This window comes from Thunnus thynnus, chromosome 6, assembly GCF_963924715.1.
Source record: "Thunnus thynnus chromosome 6, fThuThy2.1, whole genome shotgun sequence".
NCBI classification, from domain to species: Eukaryota; Metazoa; Chordata; class Actinopteri; order Scombriformes; family Scombridae; genus Thunnus; species Thunnus thynnus.
The window spans coordinates 23,602,988-23,625,688 of NC_089522.1; the positions used below are offsets into that span (position 1 = coordinate 23,602,988).

Consider the following 22,701-nt stretch of genomic DNA (forward strand, 5'->3'; position numbering starts at 1 on the left):
TATAAAGTAGTTCAAAGTAGCTCCACCTCCAGCAGCTACAACAGTAACATGCTGCTCTAACACTGATGCTTCAGTATTAATAATCTAATGATGTCATATATAATAATATATCAGCCAGAGGGACCAAACCACTACTTTTACTGCAATACTTTAACTACATTCTGCTGCTAATACTTATGTACTTTTACGTAAGTAGGATTTTTCATGCAGGACTTTTACTTATAATGGAGTATGTTTACATTACTGTATTGGTACTTTCCTGAATACTTCTTCCATCACTCCATTCTCTCATCACTTACATGACTAACAAAGTACATCAAAGACTACATTTACCAGCGAGTGTGTTATAATGAAACACAAAACGGACCCAAACCATTAAAAGTACATAAAATGTCATGTTTATTTTGTTTATTTCACATAGCATTGTAAATCTATTTTCAAATAGAAAGCATTCTTTACAGCATCAGGCAGGAAATGTCTCACTTTTTTACACATTTGCTGTCTCTTCTGATAAATAGAGGGAACAGGCGTGTTTGGGTCACGCTAGCACGCTGTGGTCATCTGGTGGATACATGGTTATATTAGTGCAGTTATTGCATTACAAAGCAACCATCCCCCAAAAAAAGTAGTGCAATTCTTCTTTTTTTTTTATTTCTCTACTCACACAAAAAAGAGGAAGTCCAGATGGTCTAAGGCGTTTAAAGTTTTTTCAATGTTAGGCTTAGTATTGCATACAGAATAAGACAGAGGAAACTAAATTATAACCCTTGTAAAAATTGTGCTTCATAAATTGAAAAAACCTCAACTGCTTTATCAGTTGCTAAATTGGTCCGCTTTGAAAAACTGCCAAAGTATAATGGAAATAGCTAATTGGTGAACTAAGACATGCAGGGCTTTGATAAGTCACTCGTTCCTTTAATCACAAATTAAAAAAAAAATCATAAGCCTGATCTGGGACAATTTTTAGTGAGTGACTTTAAAAGTGCGTCCGTCTAATATTGTGGGATAAAATGTCCCCCAATATTATGGTTTGTGGAAAACTAAAGTGATGCGCTCTGATTTTTAGTAATAGTGTTGTTAGTGGTGGGGGTGAACTGCTGCATTTCACAGAGTGAATAGCCCCAAAGACAAGACTATCACTACAAGACGACAAGGAGAATCAGAATCAATGCAGTACTAAAATACTTAACCATGAAAAGAAACAATCAGATTTCATGCAACACTTGCATAGATTTTTTTTCTTTTCTTTTTTTTTTTTCTCAATCATGCTGATTTTTTTTTTCTCTTCAAAATATACAGAACACTAGATAGAGATACCTGTGAGACATGGAAGCAGTAAACCAGTATTTCCTAAAGCCGGCTGTGTATCAACCCCCTGTATGAACAGAAAAGCAGGTCACTGCTCGTCACCAACTCATCATCGGCTCGTGGACTGATAATGGCGCAGAGTGACATCATAGTGTCATGAGGTGCTACAGCTGCAAGTCCTTCAGGAGCACGACACATTCATTACATGGGAGTGAGCAGTTGAGCGTGATGAGTGTGTAGAGCTGCGTTTCCACCGCGGGAACTTTTCCTCAGGTACTAAGAACCTTTTGCGTTTCCACCGGAGGGACCAGGGTCTGAATTAAGTTCAAGGGAAATTATTTTACCCCCCAAAAAGTCCCTGCTGGGTACTTACAAAAGTACAAGAACTACAGGGGCGGGGGCAGCAGGGATGACCGTCACTGACTGGTCAAACAAACACAGCGCGGCTGCTTCAACTTGTGTGCCGCTTCATTCAAAAAACAGGGAAGTTCTCTTAATTAAGGACCAGTTTAGGACAAGGGAAGGACATTTCTCTTTCTTTGTTAACATTAAAAGTCAAGGAAGCCATTGTTGTTGGCGTCCTGACTCATTTTAAAAAGGATTGAGGGGAAAAGAATGAGAGACCAAGCAAGCTATGAGGTGGTCGAGTGAAGAGAGGGAGCTGCGGTAGCGAGAACAAAGCCGATGAATGAGAGAAATAAATTTTCTGATTGCTATTGGCGGTTACGTCCTAAAGCAAAAATAAATAACCATCAAACACTCAACAGATGATTTACTGTGGAGACAGACGCTCTCTGCATTTCTCCTCTTCATTCATTCATTACATCCAACTCATGCAGCAGTAAATACAAAGAACAGGACAAATCTGTGTTGTTGTTTCCTCATGTGTTAATACTGCGTCTAAGATGCTGCCATCATTTTAAAATTCCTTATGGGTGTAATCTGCATGACCAACACGGTTCCTCAGATGCGGTGGAAACGCCGACAGGACTGCACTACAGGGACTTTAAAGTTTCAAGTTTAGTCCTGGGATTGGTTTTAAGTATCTGGAACTTTTGGTGGAAACGGAGTTTAGGACTCGCCCTCAAAGGGACACCTGAGGATCTGCCTTTGTTAAAAAAAACAACAACTAATCAGTGCTCAACTGTTAAACTGCAGTACACAAACTGAACTGAATGCTTGACATACAAGGGGCTGAGATTAGTGTAGAAACTGTGGATGCTACAATCAATAACGTGCTACAATCGAATTACAGGGTAATCGGTTGGGTTGGGAGACACCAGGCGGTGCTGGAGGTGCAAAGGCATGCAAGCTTACATTCTCTGAAGCCTGGATTTGAAGAGGAGCTGCCGCGGTGCAGCATGTGCTTGATATATGTGAATGAGTCGATGTAAACAAACAGTTTGGCAAATATAATTCGTCCTTTAAAAGTTCCCTTTCTTAGTTGTGTTTACATTCTCTGTGCCTGTTTTTTTTTTTTTTTTTAAAGATTCTTAGAGGTGTTTAGAGAGTGATTGTGCAACAGCAAAGACAAGTGATGCCCAGAATGTACTGCAGCTTCATATGATGGGATTAGATTTGTTTCATAATAATTTAACAAAATCCCCCAAATAAAAACAAAAAATTGAATTGAAAGTGAATGAAAATAATTTGGAACCAAAAACAACATCAAAGGCTTCAAAATTTTTTTTAGATTACAATAATCTCCACTTTTCTTTCACTTTCTTCAGTTTTGCTGCTGAATTTTTCAGTTCTGACATAAGACATCTGTGTGGGTGCTAGCGCTGAAACAAATGATTATTCTCATTATCGATTAATCTGACAATTATTTTCTTAATATTTATGACAACAGGTAGGAGATAACGAGTGTCAATCAGAAAAATTACTCATGTACAGCATGTTTTTCATTTGAGTTACCTGCTGTTATGTGTTTTTGAGTTGTTTTATTATACCTGCCCCTCTAAGTGAGTGCCTGAAGTTTGCTCTTTAGTAGAGCTGCAGCCATTAGTCATTTAATCAATTAGTTAATCGAAAGAAAACAAATAGTAGGCGATTAATTTTGTGGATCGATTAATCGACTACTCGATGCAGCTCTAGTGGGCTTCTGCTTCCACATTGGCCAGTTACTTTTTGGAGAGACAGGTCAACAGTCTGGAAGTGCAACAAGTGGTACAAAACTAAAAAAAAGTGACATCAAAAGAGAAATCGTGATCAGTGAAACAAAAAGAATATTGTAGTTAATTGTAGCACTTTTGTGTAATTTAATTATAAGTTTTGTCTTTGAGGTGATTTTTTCTGTTTTGAAATGATTTTTATTCACTTTCAATTTATTAATTTTTGTAGTTTGATTCTTGACTTTTTTCGGTTATCATGAAAAAAAAATCTAATCCCATACATATCGCTTACACTCATATTGTGACCGTTTAGAGGCTGATAAACCGTATGTGTGTCTCCCTAATGCCATTCACCGTCTTCAGAGTGTAAACTGACCGAACACATGGGTGGAAACATTTCTCTGAAACAACAAACGAGTCCGTATGAACATAAATCGATCAAACAAATAAATAAAGTAGCAATGAAACAAAACCAGGTGCCCATTCGGTATATACATTGTAATCAAATGCATTACTATTTCCCATAAATGGATTCAACAGTAGACATTCCTACATTAGTTTATCCGTAAAGATCATTCAGTTCCTGTTCTGACGTTAATGTGCAAATAGTCTTAAAATAATTATATTCATACATGCAATAGTAAAGATATTTAAAAGTCTTAGGAATTTTAAGGCCAGTATATGAGACATCCTACAATAGAGAAACCTTCGGCAAAGCAGCTAAAGTTTGCGTACAGCTGGTAGCCTGAAACCTTTCCATTGCAGATTTGAGTAGCCCTGTTGACAATCTGAATGATCTGACCCTGGAGAGGTCGTTACATCCCCTACGGTTTAGATAAAGTAAAACTGGGAGTCTGGAAGAGAGTGATTGTAAATACTAAACACTTGTGGATTTAATAAATCTGTTTCTGTTTGTTTCTGATTGGCGTTACAGTTTGGAGCTGATTTTGGGAAAGCTGTTTCATCTTTAAATCGTGTTTATGGAGACAGTTGGAGGGCTCCGGGGGGCGGGGGGGGGGGTCTAGGTGCTGATCTGGAGGCCAGTGGGGGCTCTTGTTCCTCAGTAGGTGTCTCGGGGCCAGGGGCGGCTGCGCTGGCGGTTGTTCCTCTGGTTGTGACCTTGCTGAGCTTCGCGTTGGAGCAGCCTGTCCTGTGACTCGTGCCCGTTGGCACTGTGGGCACTGCCTGTGTGCCCACGGTGAGGGGGGTACATGTCCCTGTATGTGCGAGCATGGCACGGAGAGGCATACTCATCATCCTCCTCCTCCTCTTCTTCTTCTTCTTCTTCCTCCTCTTCTTCATCCTCCTCCTCCTCACCCCCCCTGTGGCACGGGCTCCCCCTCCGGCCGCGAGACAGGGAGTCACTGGCCTCATCAGACGGCATCAGACTGTCCTGCTCCAAGGGGGAGTGAGCCTCCTCGCCCACCTCCTCCTCCTCCTCGCCCTCCAAGCCCACCGCCTCACGAGGCTGCGACTGGTTCTTGTTCTGGTTCTGGAGGATTCAAACGGTGATGAAGAGAAAAAAAAAAAAAAAGCAGAATGAATCAGAACACGGCTCCGCCTCAGAAACCAGGACAACATCTCTAAGTAGCTTCTGGTAACAGTTGTCACAGTTTTTCTGCCGCAGCTACTTTTCATAGACAGCAAACGCACAGAGAGGGTGGACAAAATAATGCAAACACCACATGAAGAAGGACTCTTACATAACTGTTAGGATTACAAACACTGCAGTAACATATCACTTTCGATGCCAATTATATGGAAGCAAAAATCTTACAAGAAAAAAAAGAGCAGACATTTGTTCTTTCCATGTGAGGATCTTCTGCTTTTCTCTGTTTTATATGATTATAAATAAAATATCTTTGGGGGTTTTCATAGTTGGTCAGACAAAGCAAAGCAATTCGAAATTATGCATTTTTCACTACTTTCTGACATTTTATGGACCAAATGATTAATTGATTAGTCGAGAAAATGTTGGTCAGATTAAATGATAATGAAAAGAACCGTAAATTCACTGAATCATATTTTCATTATTGATTAATCCATCAATTATTTTTCCGATTAGTTGATCAATCGTTTTGTCTGTATCATGTCGTAAGATAGTGAAATATGGCCAGATATTTTCAAATCGCTTACTTTGTCGATCAAGAGTTAAACCCTGAAGGTTTTCAATTTACAATGAAGCAGCAAATCCTCACATTGAGATACTGGAACCAACAAATGTTTGGTGATTTTCCTTTAAAAAGACCTTTCTGATTATTTAAGACCTGCTGATTATTTTTTTTAACTGGGTTTTGAAATGCTATTTGATATTTATGATGGCTGTCTCTGTTTCTAGTGTTCAAAGCCACAAGCAGCAGAGCAACAAAACTACAGGAGCACTGCTCAAAGAAACCGTGAAAGTTTCTAATATGTCAAGAAGAAAATCTTTGGAAATCATGACATTACATCCTAAACATAACCTGCCATAATCTACAGCTAAATTACAGTTCATAACCTAACTGGCCTGCACTGGTTTGCAGTGTTGGTAAAGCCTTCTTCAAAGTGTTTCCATTGTTTTGTCTGTGTGTATACAGGTTAATACTACAGACACTGAGCAAAAGAAATGCCAGTTCAACAGTTGAGGGGGTTACTCTCGGACATAAAATGTTGTTACACTAACATTATGGTCTCAGTATATTGTTGTGTATTTGGTTCCAGTAAATACACTGTTTAAGCATCGATCATGTGCTGTTAATTAGCATCGTCATTCAAGATAGCGTTATTATGTGCCACTGTGAGCGGGGGCTCCATTCACAAAGCATGCCTGGAAAAGGATCAGCACCGATTGAAAATAGAGAACAGTGGTGAAATTTTCTCAGCTGACATTTTAAGCAAATGTTTTTGTGATTTCAAGCGTGTTTTCAATAATAGTATTAAATTGAAGCCCTGCTTTGTGAATTTTCTCCCAGAGAGCTTGTGGTGCAGTGTTGATTCATCTGAGACCATCAACTAAGGAAAAGGAGGCAGGATGCAATTTAAAAAAAAAAACAATAAAAAACATCTTTTCTGTGGTGAGATCTGAATGAATAAAATGCTGTTCATTCACTGTCTCAACCTGTGTGCTGCGTTCAGGTGTCGGAAGGTGTGTAAAAAGGGATTTTTGGGGTTGATAGTGCAAATATAAATATATATATATATATATATAAACCCTACTACTCACCCCATTTTGTAAGCGATCATTCAATTAATTCCTGTGTTTCAGAAAACTGCAAAAATGTTAAGCATGGATGAGTGAGAGGACACACAAGACAACTGGAGACAATTAACTAAAAACACAAGAGTGAGAATCTGAGATGGGAAGAGCTGGTAAAGACAGTGACAACATACAAGATTCCTACTGAAGAGTCTTAAAAGAGTATTAAAACAGTGTTCAAGCTCTCCTCATTTTAAACAAATGAGGACAACAAACTCACCTGTAGGCTCGAGATGGCAGAAGGCGGAGTCATCAGACTCTGCTCCAATAAGGGATTAAGAGGGGTGGTGCCTGGGAGATGAGTGGCACGCCAGTAAACGTCCAGGTATTCAGACAAATGTTCACAAGCATCTTCCAGCTGGTTCTCATCCAAAATGACATCAAACATATCCTGCAGGTGAGAAACAATAACATTTTACATGATTTTTTACAAGGAATTCTGTTGCCTTTGGTTAGACTTTCTCAATTCAAGCTGGACTCTTACAAGTTTACCACCAATGGGCGACAAAATTGTAAATACTAGCAGGAAACAAGTTCCATGATAGCTGAATTTCCAAATCATGCAGTATGACTGAAGGGGTACAACTGGAAAAAAATATATAGCAGGTTTATAGTAAGTATGTGCATTAAGTAATATTTCTTTATCATAATGCTGTTAAAGGATAAAGCTGATGTTATCAGGTGTTGTAAATCCCATGAAGAAAATCATGAAAAGCCGAAAACCAACAATGCCTTGGTCCTCTATATTTCAATATTTTGTGACTTCCCTCCTCTGTCTGAGGGACTCGGTCCCGAGCCCATTAGTTCCTACTGAGGGCTTTAAAAATGGTTCACACATAGTTTATAAAAGGCTCAGTAATTTCCCTAAAACTGCCGGGCACTGTAGTTTTTTAATAAACATTACTCAAATAGGAGTAAACAGTGCATTTATGTTGTTTCCTTGACTATTTTCAGCCGTGGATAAGTACACATTTGGTGACTATTTACAGCAGCAGGACGGTGTTTACTGTATGTTATATACTCAAAATAAACTTTAGTGCCCATGTTCATTGTAATGAAGCAACATGTCACCCAGTGCAACAGTGTAGCTCATTGTTGTGTTTTTAATAGGTTTTTTTTTTTTTTTTTTTTTTTTACCACAATGAAGCTATAAGTATACAGAAAAGAGCTATAACAGGCTTTGACTGCACAGACAATACTTATTAATAGGATTAAAGTCAATTTATTGCTGGTTTTGGTATTTTCATTGGATTGGTTGGCAATAAGAATACATTTATGTAGAGTATCATCAGACTTTCATCCGTTTAGTCATTTAATTTATGACCAGCAGCTGTCAAAATTGTGAATACCAGCAATACAAATGTTCCATGATAGCTGAATTTCCAAACAATAATTCATGAAAAGGTGAACACCTGGGAAACATTAATGGTAAATATCCATGAAAGTAATATTTTTTATTGTAATGTGTGTCAAGGATCTTCATATCTGACCAACTAGGTTCAGTCAGTCAGAAAAAGAAGCACTGAGCCTCGAGAGGAGATTCACTACAAATTGTTCTCATGATAAAATTACCACGACTCAAGTGCAAACACCTTGTATATATGATTAGAAAAAACAATGGTAGGTACTGCAAACTTAGCCCATTTAAATTTATGATCAGGGAGATTTCTTTTCTTTTTCACCTTGTAAATATGACTTGTTCATATAAAATATTCAGATTGTACAAGTTGTTTAGGAAGGACCAAACATTATAGCAATGGAAATAAATGAACCCGCTCGCTCCACTCACAGGGGGGCACTGAGAGAGTTTGTCTGCAGCCATCATCTGCACATTCAGGTGCTTGCTCTGAGACTTCCCCCTGGATTTGATCAGCCTCTGGAGCACCTGAGAGAAAGAGAAAGATGACGTTAGAGGTCAAAGAAGATGAGGCAGCCTAAAGCCAAGCAAATCGCTCATGAGTGAGGTACCTTTGGTGAGGAAACTTTCACGTAGACAATGATGGGTGCAAGGGAGGTTTTGGCTAGCTGTGCGGGATGATTGATGGTGTCCGCATCCAGAACCACCAGCTGCAGGGTTTTGGCGAGCTCAAATATCCTCTCGATCTCACTCTGAACCTCCGCTGCACAGACAACACACATGAGATTTCACAGAACTGCATCTTTAGACCAAACATCTGTGTTTTTTTTCATGCTAACATTAGTGTGGTTACCTAGACTGGAACGAGTGTTGGATCTCTCCATTATGGGTCTTTTGTTGAGGACAGATCTTTTCGCTAAGGACAGGTCGGCAGTTACACGGGTGATTGAGATTCTGCAAACAAAGTCACAAATGACAGTGATAAATCATTTTGATTGGATATAAAGATGGTCTGACTTTCCACAAGTACAGAGTTTACTCTATTATCTCTCCATTTTACTGACCTTCCCTCAAATCTGTGTTTCAGGAAGTCAAAAAGAGCTTTCTGCATCATATCCGTCACCTAGGTGAGAGGATAAGAGGAAACAAACAGATTTGTTTAAACAGACACAAACCTTCAAAATAGCACACACATGATCAAATGTGAAATTCAGATGGTCGGCTAACAATGAATGTAACAGTGCAGGAACAGTTTCAACAGAGCAAATAATGCAGAGTGAAGCAGTTGTTTTCTGTCTGCTGGAGGTGAAATGGGGAGAGGCTGACCTCATAGCCCTTCAGCGATGGTCCCACGAGGACCACCGGCCTCATAGAGGGCACCACGTCGTAGGGAGGGACATGTTCCTGCCAGAAATAGGGGAGGACGAGAGGAGAGGGATGAAAAACAAAGAAAGAAGGGGTGAGAAATAATGGGGGAAGGGTATGTTTATCGGGAAAAGCTATAAAACACAATGTCCCTTGAAGGTAAAAGTCAAAAACTATGTATTATGAGGTATCACTTCATGCAAACCTACCTGTTTTTGCTTCTGTTTAGCTTGTGAAAACAAGAAAATAATGCAGGAATCAATGAAGGAAAAAAGAAAGAAGGCAGCAGAAGGCAAAGAGAGTTTCTGTTGGAGCACACAGGACAGGTTTGTAGTACTTACATTCACCTGCAGATGGCGGTGTGGTCCTCCAGCTCCCAGTCACCATGTCGCCCAGACTAGAGGAGTTACCCCCTGTTTTCCTACAACAACAGAAAACTAAATTATGAAACTTACACTGTGGAAACACATCGTCTCAGAGGCCCACGTGGTTGAAGGTAAATGTATCCTGGTTCAGGGGTTTAACCAACCTCTGTTTCTGCTCCTGTTTGAGCCTCATCGCTTCCAGTCGTAGAGGGCTGGGGATGAAGGTGATGTCCGCACCCTCTTTTACTAGCCGTCCGATCCACCAGTCATTATTGTACTTCTGTTAAGTTCAGTACAACAACAGTCTCATGTCACAAACTATATATCTTTGTCGTTTTAATGTAAAGGAGGAGTTCTTCATCATTAAATAATAAATAATCACTCACTTCTTTGATGTGCAGAAAGTCTTTGGCATCAAAGTTGACTGCAGCTCCTTGGACCGGACAGTCCTCATCGAGAGCTCCACAGTAACTCACATTCGTCTTCACTGCAAACGCTACAGGTTTGGACTGTAGCGACAATAAATAAGTACAAGAAAAACCGTCATCAATGATGGAAACTACAGAAGAAAGCTACAAGATCGTGTATAGGGCTGCAACTAAAGACCAGCGCCATCATGTCTGATAAAAAAAAGCATTAAATCATCACATATGAGAAACTGAAGCGAGCAAATGTTTGGCATTTTTGCTTAAAAAATTACTAAAATGATTATTTGATTATCAAAATAGTTGACGATTCATTTTCTGTAGATCGACTAATCGATTAATTGACTAATCGTTGCAGCTCTGACTATGTCCACTGAAAAACGAATTTTGACTGCAGATGTACAGTAGATTTAACTTGTTTGTTTGACTGAATAATGCCTCTGGATTAATGTTTTCAACTGTGCTTTATTATTCTTTACAGATGGTAGGGTCAGAGTAGCTTGGTGAGAAAAATAAGAAAGGTCTCCTGACGCAGTAGAGCTCCACTTGTGGCTCATAAAGACATGAAGGATAAGTCTCGTGATATTCATTATTTTTTTGGTTGTCAACAAATCCCATGAAACAACCTAAAACCCTGATATATACTTACTCCTCTGTGGTCCTTCAGACCTCCATTGTTGTCCAAAAAATATTAAAAACAGATTGATGAGCCACACTGATGAACATGGAGACTGCAGTTAATGTTGAGTTGATCCCACAAACACCATCTGGATACAGTAAATACTCACAAACGCACCAATTCCTCGACTGAAAGTGGTCCCAAACTACAGCATCCAGCTGTTTTAGGAAATCAATGAGCCATTTGAAAACGTGAAAATATATATTCGTGACCCATATTTAAAGTTTTACGACTTCAGTATGAACCAATGGGCTTTGGGCTGAGAGTCACAGACAACACAGTGAAGTTGGAAAGTTCTTAGATTTCATGAGATTTGTTGACAATAGCAAAAATATAGAATATCCCCAGCCTCATCCTTTAACACATTATTAAACTTGAAAAACTCTTATAACACCACAGCAAGTATAAATCACTGTATGACCTACCTTAGCTCTGTCGAGCTGCAGTTGTGCCTGGCGTTCGGCTTCACGCCGATACGCCTCGCGGTCCTCCTCTGCTGACAGGTCTGAATCCGACGGTCTACTGGTGTACGAATCAGCCGACCCCTGTCAGGAGACAGTTGGAGTTGGACATGTTAGGGATATTATTTGTCATAAAGGAATTATATGATCATTTCATTACTTACATGAAGATTATCTAGTCACACTGAGGTTACTGAGGCGTATTACTATGAGGCTAGAGATCTGCTGTTTCTGTTTTTACTTGTGCTTTCATCCGCTCTCTGTTCCTGTTTGTGTGCAGGTGTGCATGCAAATACGTGTCTGTATTCACACACACATTCATCTGTGAGCCTGCGTGTATCTACAATACAATGCGTTGCTCTCCCACACCAGCCATCCGCTGGCAGACCAAATATAGCACAAAAGAGGCAACTGCTTCCTCTTCTCTCCTGCTTGGCCCCAATCCATTCCATCATCCCCCACAGTGCAGCACATATACATCCTTTATTCCCCTGTTTATTCTCCAAGGACATCTCCCCATTAGTAAAATATATGCTGGCTATCATTTTTCATTGTAAGCGGTTTAAGGACACATCGCAGGGATGGTTCGCACATTATGCTGAAAGCGACAGATAAAGCAAAGACACAATTTACACAAAGTAAAATGGTGAAAACTGCCCTTTAGGTGCTGTTGCTGGCTTTTATTCACAACCTATGAGAAGACTCTGGTGATTGTTTTCTTAAATGTCTGTATCATAAACTGTATGTTAAAATAATCATGTTGCTGTGGGCCATTCTGACAGAAACCATGACGCTGATTTCCAAAGAGAAAAAGATGAAAAGGAGAAGAATATGAAGTGGTCTAGATGCGGTTTGGGTACTCTGTGTGTTTCTATGTGTGTGTGTGTGTGTGTGTGTGTGTGTGTGTGTGTGTGTGTGTGTGTGTGTATGTGTCAGCTCTCCTATATTTGGTATCTATTCGGCTTCTCTGAAGGAGCTCAGTCCTGAATCTGTCAGTAGAAAAAAAACGCTGCAGCAAACAAAACCAAGTCAGGCAACACAAAGGTGAGACAGCAGACAAAACAAGAAATAAAAGAAGTGATGGATGAGACACACACACACTCATAATGACATTCCTGTGTACTGAGACATTGAGGCATATTCTTACAAATAAAGCAAGATGTAAAGAAACAGCAGGAACAGAAACAGTAACACAGTTTTCACTTTGGTTTTCCACTTCTCCAGAGTGCGGTGACTTAGTCCTGGTCATCCATCTTGCCAACATATACAAACAGATCCTCTAGAGGACCAATTAACAACAGCACAACAAAAAGGAAATTTAGGCTCAAAATACACACACACAAAAAAAGTGCCCAGACATGAAAAACAACCACCACCTTTTCTCGTTCTGCACTTCAGGATGCATACATATAATCCAAAATATATTTTTATCTACGATGCCACTTCAAGCCCCAGAGAAACGGCAAGCAAACATCTCCTCGCTCTTTTGTGTGTGTGTGTGTTTGTGTGTGTGTGTGTCTATGTTAGATAACTAGATCTGATTTCTAGCACTCACAAGCTCTGCAAGGCAACACTGCAGCAGTGCCGGAGCAGCACTGAGAAAGAAAAGGAGGGTGAGGAAGAACGGGATAGATAGAGAGAGAGAGGGAGAAAGAGAGAAGTAAGGGGTGAATGTCTTTGACAAGATATACTGAAAAGAGAAGTATGTTTACGAGGACGGAGAGTGAGCGTGACTGACGGATGGTTGGCGCGACGAGAGAGGTATAAACGATTTATACGACGAGATAAAGCGAGGCTATCTCAAGGGGAAGATGAGATTAGAACATAATAAAATGCTATGAAGGAGTGGAGTGAGACCTAGATATATATCCTCACCGCAGATAGAAGAAAAGAGGGGAAACACAGCAGAGGAGGAGGAGGGGAACGGGGGGGTGCGAGGGGGGTGAGGAAAAAGACCACGAGAGACAGAAAAACACAGATAGAAACGGTCAGAGAGAGTTGCATACCTGGCTGATTAGGAGGACGGCGCTAGAGCCTGATAAAGACATGAATCTGAATTTTCTCACTATAACGGCGTCCCTGTCTTCACTGGGAACGCACTCAAACACACACAGACATAAAAGTGGAATAAATGTGGTGGTGGGCGCAGGGGAAAGGCGTTATGTCAGAGGGCTGTTTAATGATGCCAGAACACAGAGAGCTGCCTCGGCTGTGATTGCTTTTCATTATTAATGTTTGGACATGAGGCTGCTGCACGCTCTCTGTTCTGACTACCTGTTAACCCCCCCCCCAAAAAAACTAGTGACAGACAAAAAAACATTTGTGAATTTTGCAGGTGAAGCTGAGCTGCATTGCAGAGTGTAACGACATGACTACATCTTTATCGTCTGGTGTGAGGATGTCTTGTTTTTCCACTGCTAATGTCCCCCGTCTGGAGGCTAAATTTAACTCTGTTCCTTCAATATTCTGCTTCTGTGATTATTCTTCACACACTGCAACACTGATGGCCTCAACTCCACAGGGAGGGGCCGACGGGGAAGCGTGTCATCCAGCTAGTTGAGTCCTCGGGAGGGCCAAGTCATCCTACAGTTTACGGACAGAACGACAGGGGATCTCTATTCTAATTTCACTACAGTTTCACAAACACGTTGTTCAGTGGTTTTATATTTTACATTCGAATGTGTTCTCATTTTTCCTTATATTCTTTTTATAATACATGTAGGTAAGACATGTGGCTCTGTTGTTAAATGGTAAATGGTAGTGTGGGTCATAATTTCATTCATGCAAATGTAAACAAAAACCCACAACCAAAACTATAGAAATGCTTAATTGTAATCTACCACTCTAAAATTGATTGACAGGTGTTTTTACGTTATCTATTACATTATTTAATGTTAATTTATGTTTTCTGCTGTAAACAAATGTGCATTAATTGATTTTTTGGACACTTGGGTCGCCACAACAGGCTGTAAACACACCAACATAATTTTGACAAACAGTATTATCACCTTATAAAGGGGCAGATGTATTTAGAGTCGTGTTTGAGTCCATCTGACGAATCCAAGTCAAGACGTCCAATGTTTTGGTCTTCACCAACTCCTGAGGGAAATATCTGTCTCTTTATCCACAAAATGCTCCACTTTGTTCACCAGCTTGTTGCTAAATGCTGCTGCTGGAAACAACGCTATGAGAGCCGTGACAGTGAACCAAACCGGTAAAGTCGCAGGACCCGAAAAACAAAATAATGAGCTGAAAGACACTGAAATGCTCCGTAGAGCTGAGAAGAACCGCAGAGTCGAGTGATAATTCTGTGGGTTTGTCACAACGAGCGACCACTTTCACATTACAAACAGGCAATTGAGCCATTGATAACATACACATATTGATTATAGCAGCTTTAATTTATATTAGTTTATATTAATATTTGTGAACCTTGGTTTGAAAAAACTTTAATTTCAATAATGATTGCTTAAGGAAAAACAAAAAATGTAGATTTTTAATTTATAACTCAAATTCCTAAGTTGTGTAAATCAATTGACTTCAAATTGTTATAGTAAAAAAGTATATTTTAACATTAATGTAAAGCTTACTTCCTCATTGAATCATTAAGAAGTGATGTTATTGTTTATTGACAGGTTTGGGTCTAACATGCTGTCATTCACTTGTTTCAAGATCAGTTTTTCCTCAGTGTGAAACCTCAGACAGTCATGCTTGGTGAGCGCTCAGTCACACGGACATGAAAGTTTTTAAGTCCTCTGATTGTAGCTGCACGTCTTACTAGACAACTTCTAGATAATGTCAAACTATAGAAGACTCCAGACATTTACTGTCATTTGTTTCATTGTCATTTATACATAGTGAAATGGAAAATTGTGCTTATTTGATACATCTGTTGAAGTACAGACACAATGCAAACATACACAAAAATACACTGACAAGCATCAACATGTAGACGGTTTCAGGGACATTTTTTTTGCAGAGTCTTGGAGATATTTGACATTTTAAGAATCAGTGGCGTGTACTTTTCAGTCTGAACATCAAAAGCAAAAAACCAACAACATCCCAACGAGAAGTGTGAGAGGTCATCTTTGGTCACGCCGGACCACAAAGCAAAAACGGAGCGAGATGAAGCTGTTACATGCTAACAGGTGGTTTTAACTATATGTGGTTGTAAACAAGAAATGATTTTACCAAACATCACAAATGTATCTTGTTTTACATTATGACAATCAAATAAAATATTGTTGTTAAAGTCCTCTCAACATTCTTACTTTGTAAAACAGTCAATTAAAGAAAAGTCAACTTCTAACTTAGTATTTCTGAGAGTTAACTAAAATTCACACTCTATTGGGAATGACCAAAGACACACAGAGTGGTGCTTCTGCTTCCACAGAATTATCTTTGGCCAAGTGTAAACGAACAGACATCGGCATGCAGAGAGCATTTTAACCAGACAGCAGCCAAGATTTCTTTTCTGTTGGTTTGCTAATTAATAGCAACTGAGCGTACATACTCTAAACCACTGCAATGATTCTCCAAAAAAAGCACCAAAGAGTCTCCTCAGTAGGATGAAATATAGACGATGAAATCAATGGAGGCGGATAAAATTTAAGACACTATTAATATGTAAGTTCATTACAACCACAACTCTTGAAATTAAAAAATTGCACTCTTTCAAAACACGATTTGGAAATAAAAATCATCTTGTAAGCATAAATGATTTGTAATGAATACATAAAGAAATACAAAACATAGTATGTTCCTTTGAAATTATGTAAATAATGTGCAGAGAGTGCATGCTAAAGCTAAAATCAGATTCTGCTCAACAGCAGAATATATTATTCAAGAAGCTGGAACACCTTTCCCTCAGTGCAACAACAAAAAAAAAAGCCCCAAAAAACTGCAAGCTCCAGCGATTTGGAAATCCTGTAGCCAAATATCCAATTTCAAAAAGTGTTCGATTAACTGTGCAGTCATAATTCAACGTCAGCAAGTTACACATGCACAGAGCTCTCTGATACACACTGTAATAAATCACTCAGTGGTTACATCAATATCAAAGTCAGGATCAGGCACGTGTCAGATTGATCAATCACACGACTCGGCGAGGAAGTGTTAAGACGAGACGGTGAAAGCTGTAAAAGGTGAGAAGGAGATTGCACACAGGCAAGAAAGTAAAAAAAAAAAGCATTGTTGACGTGCGTGTGTGTGTGTGTGTTGGTGTGAAGAAGCGAGGCGAAGGAGGAAGACAAAGGAAAACAGAGATGAGCGGCAACAATCCGATGGAAACGCTACAAAGAAGAGACATGAGGAGGGGGAAGACGGGAGTTTCAGACGGAGAGAAGAAGAAGAAGCTGACTGTGTTGGGAGTCATTTGTACTTACTCATTTAATGTGATGATGCTGCTGCTGCCGGTCCCTCCCTCTCTCTCTATATATATATACACTACATGCTGTACGCAGATACACTGTACTGTGTCCCATCCCCTAACCAGGGACGACCTGCACTGGAGCAGACAACTGGCAACACCTTCTATTCTATTCTTACCCCCACCTCATCTTCACACACACAGAAACACACAGAAACACACACACACAGAAACACACAGAAACACACAGAGTAACAACAACCAACGCAGCTTTCGCATCACTTGATCAAACCACCTCTCTCACATTATTTGTTATTTCAGATCAAACTCCAGCGTGCACAGGTGGAGAAGAAACAGAGTGGAAACTGCTGTAAATAGACCCCCCCCCCCTCCTCCTCCTCCTCCCACCCTCCTCCCCCCTTTTTCTCAAAGCGTCATGTCCTACATATAACACATACATCCACACTTATGGCAGCATACTGCTTATTGTATCCTGCTGCAGAAATGAGTCATACTCCACTGCTCCTCCATAGACACCCCACCCCTATCACAGACAAGAAACTATCTGCTCTGTTTGTGAAATCTACTCCTTCTGCATAAAACATATACTGTATCACCTATGAGGGGAGTGAGGGGGGGTGGGGGGATGAGTGAGGGGGGGTGGGGGGGGGTTTGTGCCTGTTGTGCGTGCGGAGAGAAGGTAATGATTGAAAAGAAACTAAAAGGTGCTTGTGTGTGAACAATGAACCCACACGTCACATCGCCCGAGGCCTTCAAAATGAGCATCATGAATATTTTAAGCCGCGCAATATTCTCAGGGAATCTGGAGATTGTCATTAAGCCCCCCTCCCGCCCCCCCCACTCCGATCAGGATAACTAATGTCCCCCTTCTGAAGAAGATGTCTGCTCAGCCCTTTTTTTTTTTCCTTCTCCCATGAACGCCTCGCAGCCTCACTGCTCCACTTTCCCTCCACGTTAATGCTGCTCTGCATGTAACAAAAGTATTTTTTCATGGTGTTTGTTTATTTCATGTTTACACGTATTAAACCATTCTGACTCTTTCTGGTAAGAGAGGATTAACATCTCACTAGTCCTTAAAACCTCCAGAGTGAGTTTTAATGAAAAACTTTTAATGAAACATTTCAACTACTGTCTTTTTAACAACATTTTGAGGATTTTTAGTTTGTGCTTAAGTCTAAACAAAAGCTGGTTTCTGCACTTTTTAAAAGTTATTTCACTTTGACAATTTATTTAATATGCATCTGCTTTGAATGTTGAATACCACAGCCTTGGTTTTTCCTTTCTTTGCAAAAGATTTTTTTTAATTTAATATCGAACATAAACATATTTGACATAAGACATCAATCAGTTGTTCTATAAAATGTCAGAAAGTAGTGAAAACAGTTTTCCAGAGGTCAATATGTCATCTCCAAAGCCTGAAGATATTCATTAATCACATAATAGAAAAAAACCCCTCACAATCACAATTGATAACTGAGAAGTATTTTTGCTAAACTATTAATTGATTATCAAAAGTTGTAGATTAATTGACTAATTGTTTCAGCGGTAATTTGATATTTGAATAGTATTATAAATAAACAGGTCCTGTGTTACTCATGATGGGTTGAAGGACTTTCCAAATTTGGGCATTATTGAATATTTTGTGGAGCTGAAACAATTAATCAATTAATCAATCAACAGATGTGGTTCCAGTTTCTCCATAGGGAGGATTTGCTGTTTTTTTCTTGATCTTATGAGATAATAAACTGAATCTTTAGAAGACGTCACTTTGGACTTTAGGAGATTGTAATTGTGAAATATTGGGATTTGCTGGCGTTTTATAAACCAAGCGATTTATTGAATAATTGAAAAAATTATTAGCAGACTGACTGATAAAATTAAAATAATTGTTATTGGCAGTCCTAGTTTGGTGGTTTTGCTTGATAAATTACTTTAAGTGAGACTTTGTAACTTTCGCTAAGCAGCCACTGTTTCCACAAATGACACTTATGTGAGAAACGGAAATGCTGATAGTAACTCAGTAATGTTGCAGCAGCACTGCGTCTATGTGAAGTTTGCTAACATTAGCCTGAAAAAGCTACTGATCATAACAGACCAGTCAGACTGAAGAGGCGAAACATCTGAGTGCGCTGGACTGAGTAAAGGTACTACAGCTGCAACTTAAGATTATTTTCATTATCGATTCATCTGCTGATGACTTTCTCGATTCATCAGTTAATCATTTTGTCTATAAAAGGTAAAGGTGATGTTTTCTAATGTCTTCTTTTGTCAGATCAACAATTAGAAACCCAAACATATTCAGTTTACTATCATGTTTGTCAAATAAAATCTTCAAATCCTCACATTTGAGAAGCTGCAAAGAGCAAATTTTGGCATTTTTCCTTTAAAAAAAAATGACTAAAATAATTGCTTGATTACCAAAACCATTGCCGATTAAACCTCTGTCGATCAATTCATAGATTAATAGATTAATCATTGCAGCTCTAAAGGGTTTGTTTTATTGTTTTATTGCTTATGAGTTTACTTTTTCATTTATAAGAGGAAGACTTTTATTTCTTCATTCAAAAGTTGCACAATTTCACTTTAAATGATTAATCGATCGTCAAAACGATTCATTTTCTGACGATCAACGAATAAAGTAAACAAACTCATTGTTTCAGTGCAACTTTATTTCAATAAAGAGGCATTTCTACTTCTTGTCCTATAAACTACATTTTTAGATTTTCAGTTTAGGATTTAGTTTAGTGAGTCCAGACCAAAGCTGGTTTGAACACTTAAAGGCTTCAACTAACAATTATTTTCATTATTGATGAATCTGCTGATTACTTTCTCGGTTAATTATAAGCCTGAAAACAATTTCCTGAAGTCCAGCGACATCTTTAAATTGCTTGTTTTGTACGAATAACAGTCCAAATCCCAAAGACTGATAAGTTTACTATCATATATGAGAAAGAAAAAAATAAAAATAACCAAAAATGACTTAAACTATTGATAATTTATCAAAGTGACAGCTGTCTTTCTGTCAATCGACTAACGGACTTGTTGATACTGTCAGTGTTGTTATGTGACGTGTCTGTATGCTTTATTGTTTTATTGAACTGCCAGATGATCCCCACCTTTGTAGGCAATAAAGCTGCATTCTGTTCAAATCATTTCAGCTCTAGATGAATTAATCGAGTTTAAACGGATGGAAATACTCTATAGATGGTGTCAAAGCCTGCAGGGAAAAAGGAGACCGCCTTGTAGTTTCTGTCGTTAGCACATCAGACTCTTTTTTTTGAGAAGGCATATTTGAGTCCTTCCCAGCTCCCGACTTTCCCTCTTTGATGTCATGAACCTTGGGGATCTAGCGGTTTGGGATGAGCTCTGCATGCACAGTCCGTCTGTAGCTCAGAGAAAAAGTCACAACCTGATTTCTACAGGGATCGTTTTCTCCCCTCTGCTGGACTCTCTGTGAAACTACAACCAGCTCTCCTCCACACTGACACACAAATCAAATCAAATATAATCATCGGAAACAACACATGAAGATAAATGAACATCGTCTTCATAATAAAACATTAAATCAGCAGATCTAGATGTGCTTGATTCACAACATCCATACAGTGACATCTGAGGGGAATCTGAAAATCTCTGTTGCTTGTTTTCAGTCTTAAATAAAAACCAAATCTCCATCTGAGTCTGTTGCACGTGCTTGACCTGAAAACATTAATTAGAAAAACCAGGCTGTGTTGGGATTTTGATGTAGCACACTAACACTTTCAAGCATCATTCTGCTGCTCTCTGTCGGGCAAAAGAACAACTGCAACTGAGGACACAGCTCTGTGGAGGAAGATGCAGGGCAGAAATGTTCATATATTGGATAAATACAGCACTACTAATGCCATTCTTTTACCTATTATGAGTCCAAACCAACAGAATATATCTGAAAAAACTATAGGAACCTTACTGATGCCAACAAAATCTGCCTGTACTGATCAAAAAGCAACATCAGACCCTTTAATGGCAGTTTTATTCACACCTTAATGTCTTAATTTTCCATGTAAGCCACAGATCTGCCCTCCCACTGACAATGTATTTGTGAGACAACCTGCTAGTGACTGTGATGTACCAACAGCCTCTACAATGCATGCATAAATAAGGAAGGAGAAGTCAAGAAATGGCTCCCTCCGAGAGCTTTTTACCTGCCGTTTGATGAAGCTGGATGTTGTGTCAGAGGACGTGCTGCCATCGGAGCGTTTGAAGCGGCTCTTGCGTTTAGGCAACTTCCTGGGCAGCTGTGATGAAAGAGACACACATACAGGTGAGAGAGAAAAAAAGAGAGAGCAACAGATGAACAGATAGATATGTATTGTTGGATGAACAGACAGCAGCATGAAACCAGTTTCCGCTATGATGATTTTTTAAAAGGCTTTTCTTTATAATTTTGACATAAAAGTAGCTTTAAGGAGGCTAAAAGAGCTGCTATAATCAGCTGTAGCTTTGCCAAAAAAATCAGGACTACATTAATCTAGCTGCACACAGATGTCTGTGTAATGCAGGAGACAGTTTTCCTGTGGCCTCCTATAACGCAGCCCATTAATAAGACAGTATGGATGTTGCAGTGTGTTGACAGGCCCCTGTAGATTCAGGCTACAGGTGAGTCAGAGTCATGGTCTGCACCTTCAGAGAAAGCACCAGCGTACAAGTCCCATCATGTTACATACAGCATCTGTGCCTTTCCTTCCCTACATTAAGTGTAGATTGAGGAAATGCATTGAAATAAATAATCAATACAGAATCCATTTAGAAAAAAAGGCCTGATCTGCGAGTTCAGACTAAAAACAGCAACATCTATGGAGATTTAATGCTGTTTTATTGTGTGTGTCGCATCATTAATCGTAAGAGAGGACACTTTCTAATCACTGGCTTTTCATCGATCAAGCATCAATCTGCAGTTTCAGTGAAGGCGGAGGTGAAAAAAAGTAGCTCGGTGCCAAAACGCGACGCCTCAATTTCAAACAACAAGTAGCAAGACCTTTTTTTTTTTTTTTTCTTTACACTTCGCTCGGTAATCACACAAATGTGTGAATAAAAAGTGAAGCGGACGTACCTGGAAATAGTGCGATTGAGAGCCGGTTTCCACAGCAGACAGAGGGTCTACGGGCGATTTGGACATTTTGACTTGCACCATCTATTGAGAGCGCAGGGAGGCGGGATGCGCACAGACATGGGTTACTGGAGGAAACAACAAGGGATACAAAATACATCTGAATGCATCAAAGACAGCGAGGAGGCGGCACACAGGCGCGAAAAGAGAGAGGAAAAAGGCCGTTAATATCCAAGCTATGCTCATACTCCCGGAGGAAAAATAAATAAAAGAAAATAAAAACGTGTTACTTTGGGGGGGTGAAAAAAGGTGAAGGAGGCAGGAAAGATACCGGAGCTAAAATAACCCGTAGAGACTGGAGCGTCATCCGTCGTGCAGAGGCCCGTACTAACTGTGTGTCTGTGCCGGGGGAGTCGACGCGCAGGGGCGGATTCACTGAATATGGGGGCCACCGGGCTTCATTTTCACCCTTTTTTCTAACTGGGAATGCTGGTACTGGCAGTGGTAGAAGAGGTGCACAAAACTGTTTTCCTAAGTAAAACTAGTAATACGGCACAGTAAAAAAAAAAAAATGCTGTAAAAGTAAAAATCCTGCATTCAAATTTTTACTGAACCCCGTTCAGAGCCTGATTTTGTTCCAAACACACGCACAAAAATATTACTCTGCTACTATTCTAAATGCACTCATAAATCAATGGCAATAAAAAAACTATTGACATACTTTATTATGTGTTATTTTTTCTGTCCTTTCCAATGAACAGAGAATCAATGCGGGAAACCATGACAATAAACAGTCTTAGAGACCTTTTTTTTATAACAAAAAACATGAGTTTATTTATTTTTCATGAATGATTAACTCATATCAATGAATAAAAGGGTGCTTTAAAACACACAGCATACATTTTTTTATTATT

At 39.4% G+C, this 22,701-nt stretch overlaps 1 protein-coding gene across 3 annotated transcripts; it reads right to left on the reverse strand.

The window, feature by feature from the left end:
- Nucleotides 1-382: 382 nt before the first annotated feature.
- On the reverse strand, nucleotides 383-22,443 carry cacnb3a (calcium channel, voltage-dependent, beta 3a). Of its 3 annotated transcripts, none has more exons than XM_067592758.1 (15): nucleotides 22,119-22,443; nucleotides 21,791-21,915; nucleotides 20,883-20,975; nucleotides 11,274-11,393; nucleotides 10,131-10,253; nucleotides 9,909-10,024; nucleotides 9,721-9,800; nucleotides 9,589-9,608; nucleotides 9,341-9,418; nucleotides 9,079-9,137; nucleotides 8,868-8,968; nucleotides 8,626-8,777; nucleotides 8,447-8,542; nucleotides 6,878-7,048; nucleotides 383-4,914 (listed from the first exon to the last, which is right to left on the reverse strand). In XM_067592758.1, the coding sequence occupies exons 2-15, from the start codon at nucleotides 21,869-21,871 to the stop codon at nucleotides 4,483-4,485; spliced, it is 1,722 nt and encodes a 573-aa protein (XP_067448859.1). In that variant the 5' UTR covers nucleotides 21,872-21,915; nucleotides 22,119-22,443; the 3' UTR covers nucleotides 383-4,482. The 3 variants fall into 3 exon arrangements, with proteins under 3 accessions (XP_067448859.1, XP_067448858.1, XP_067448860.1); XM_067592759.1 differs by adding an exon at nucleotides 6,625-6,670 and having other exon boundaries at nucleotides 4,782-4,914; nucleotides 21,791-22,443; XM_067592757.1 differs by having other exon boundaries at nucleotides 21,791-22,443.
- Between the last annotated feature and the right edge of the window lie 258 nt (nucleotides 22,444-22,701).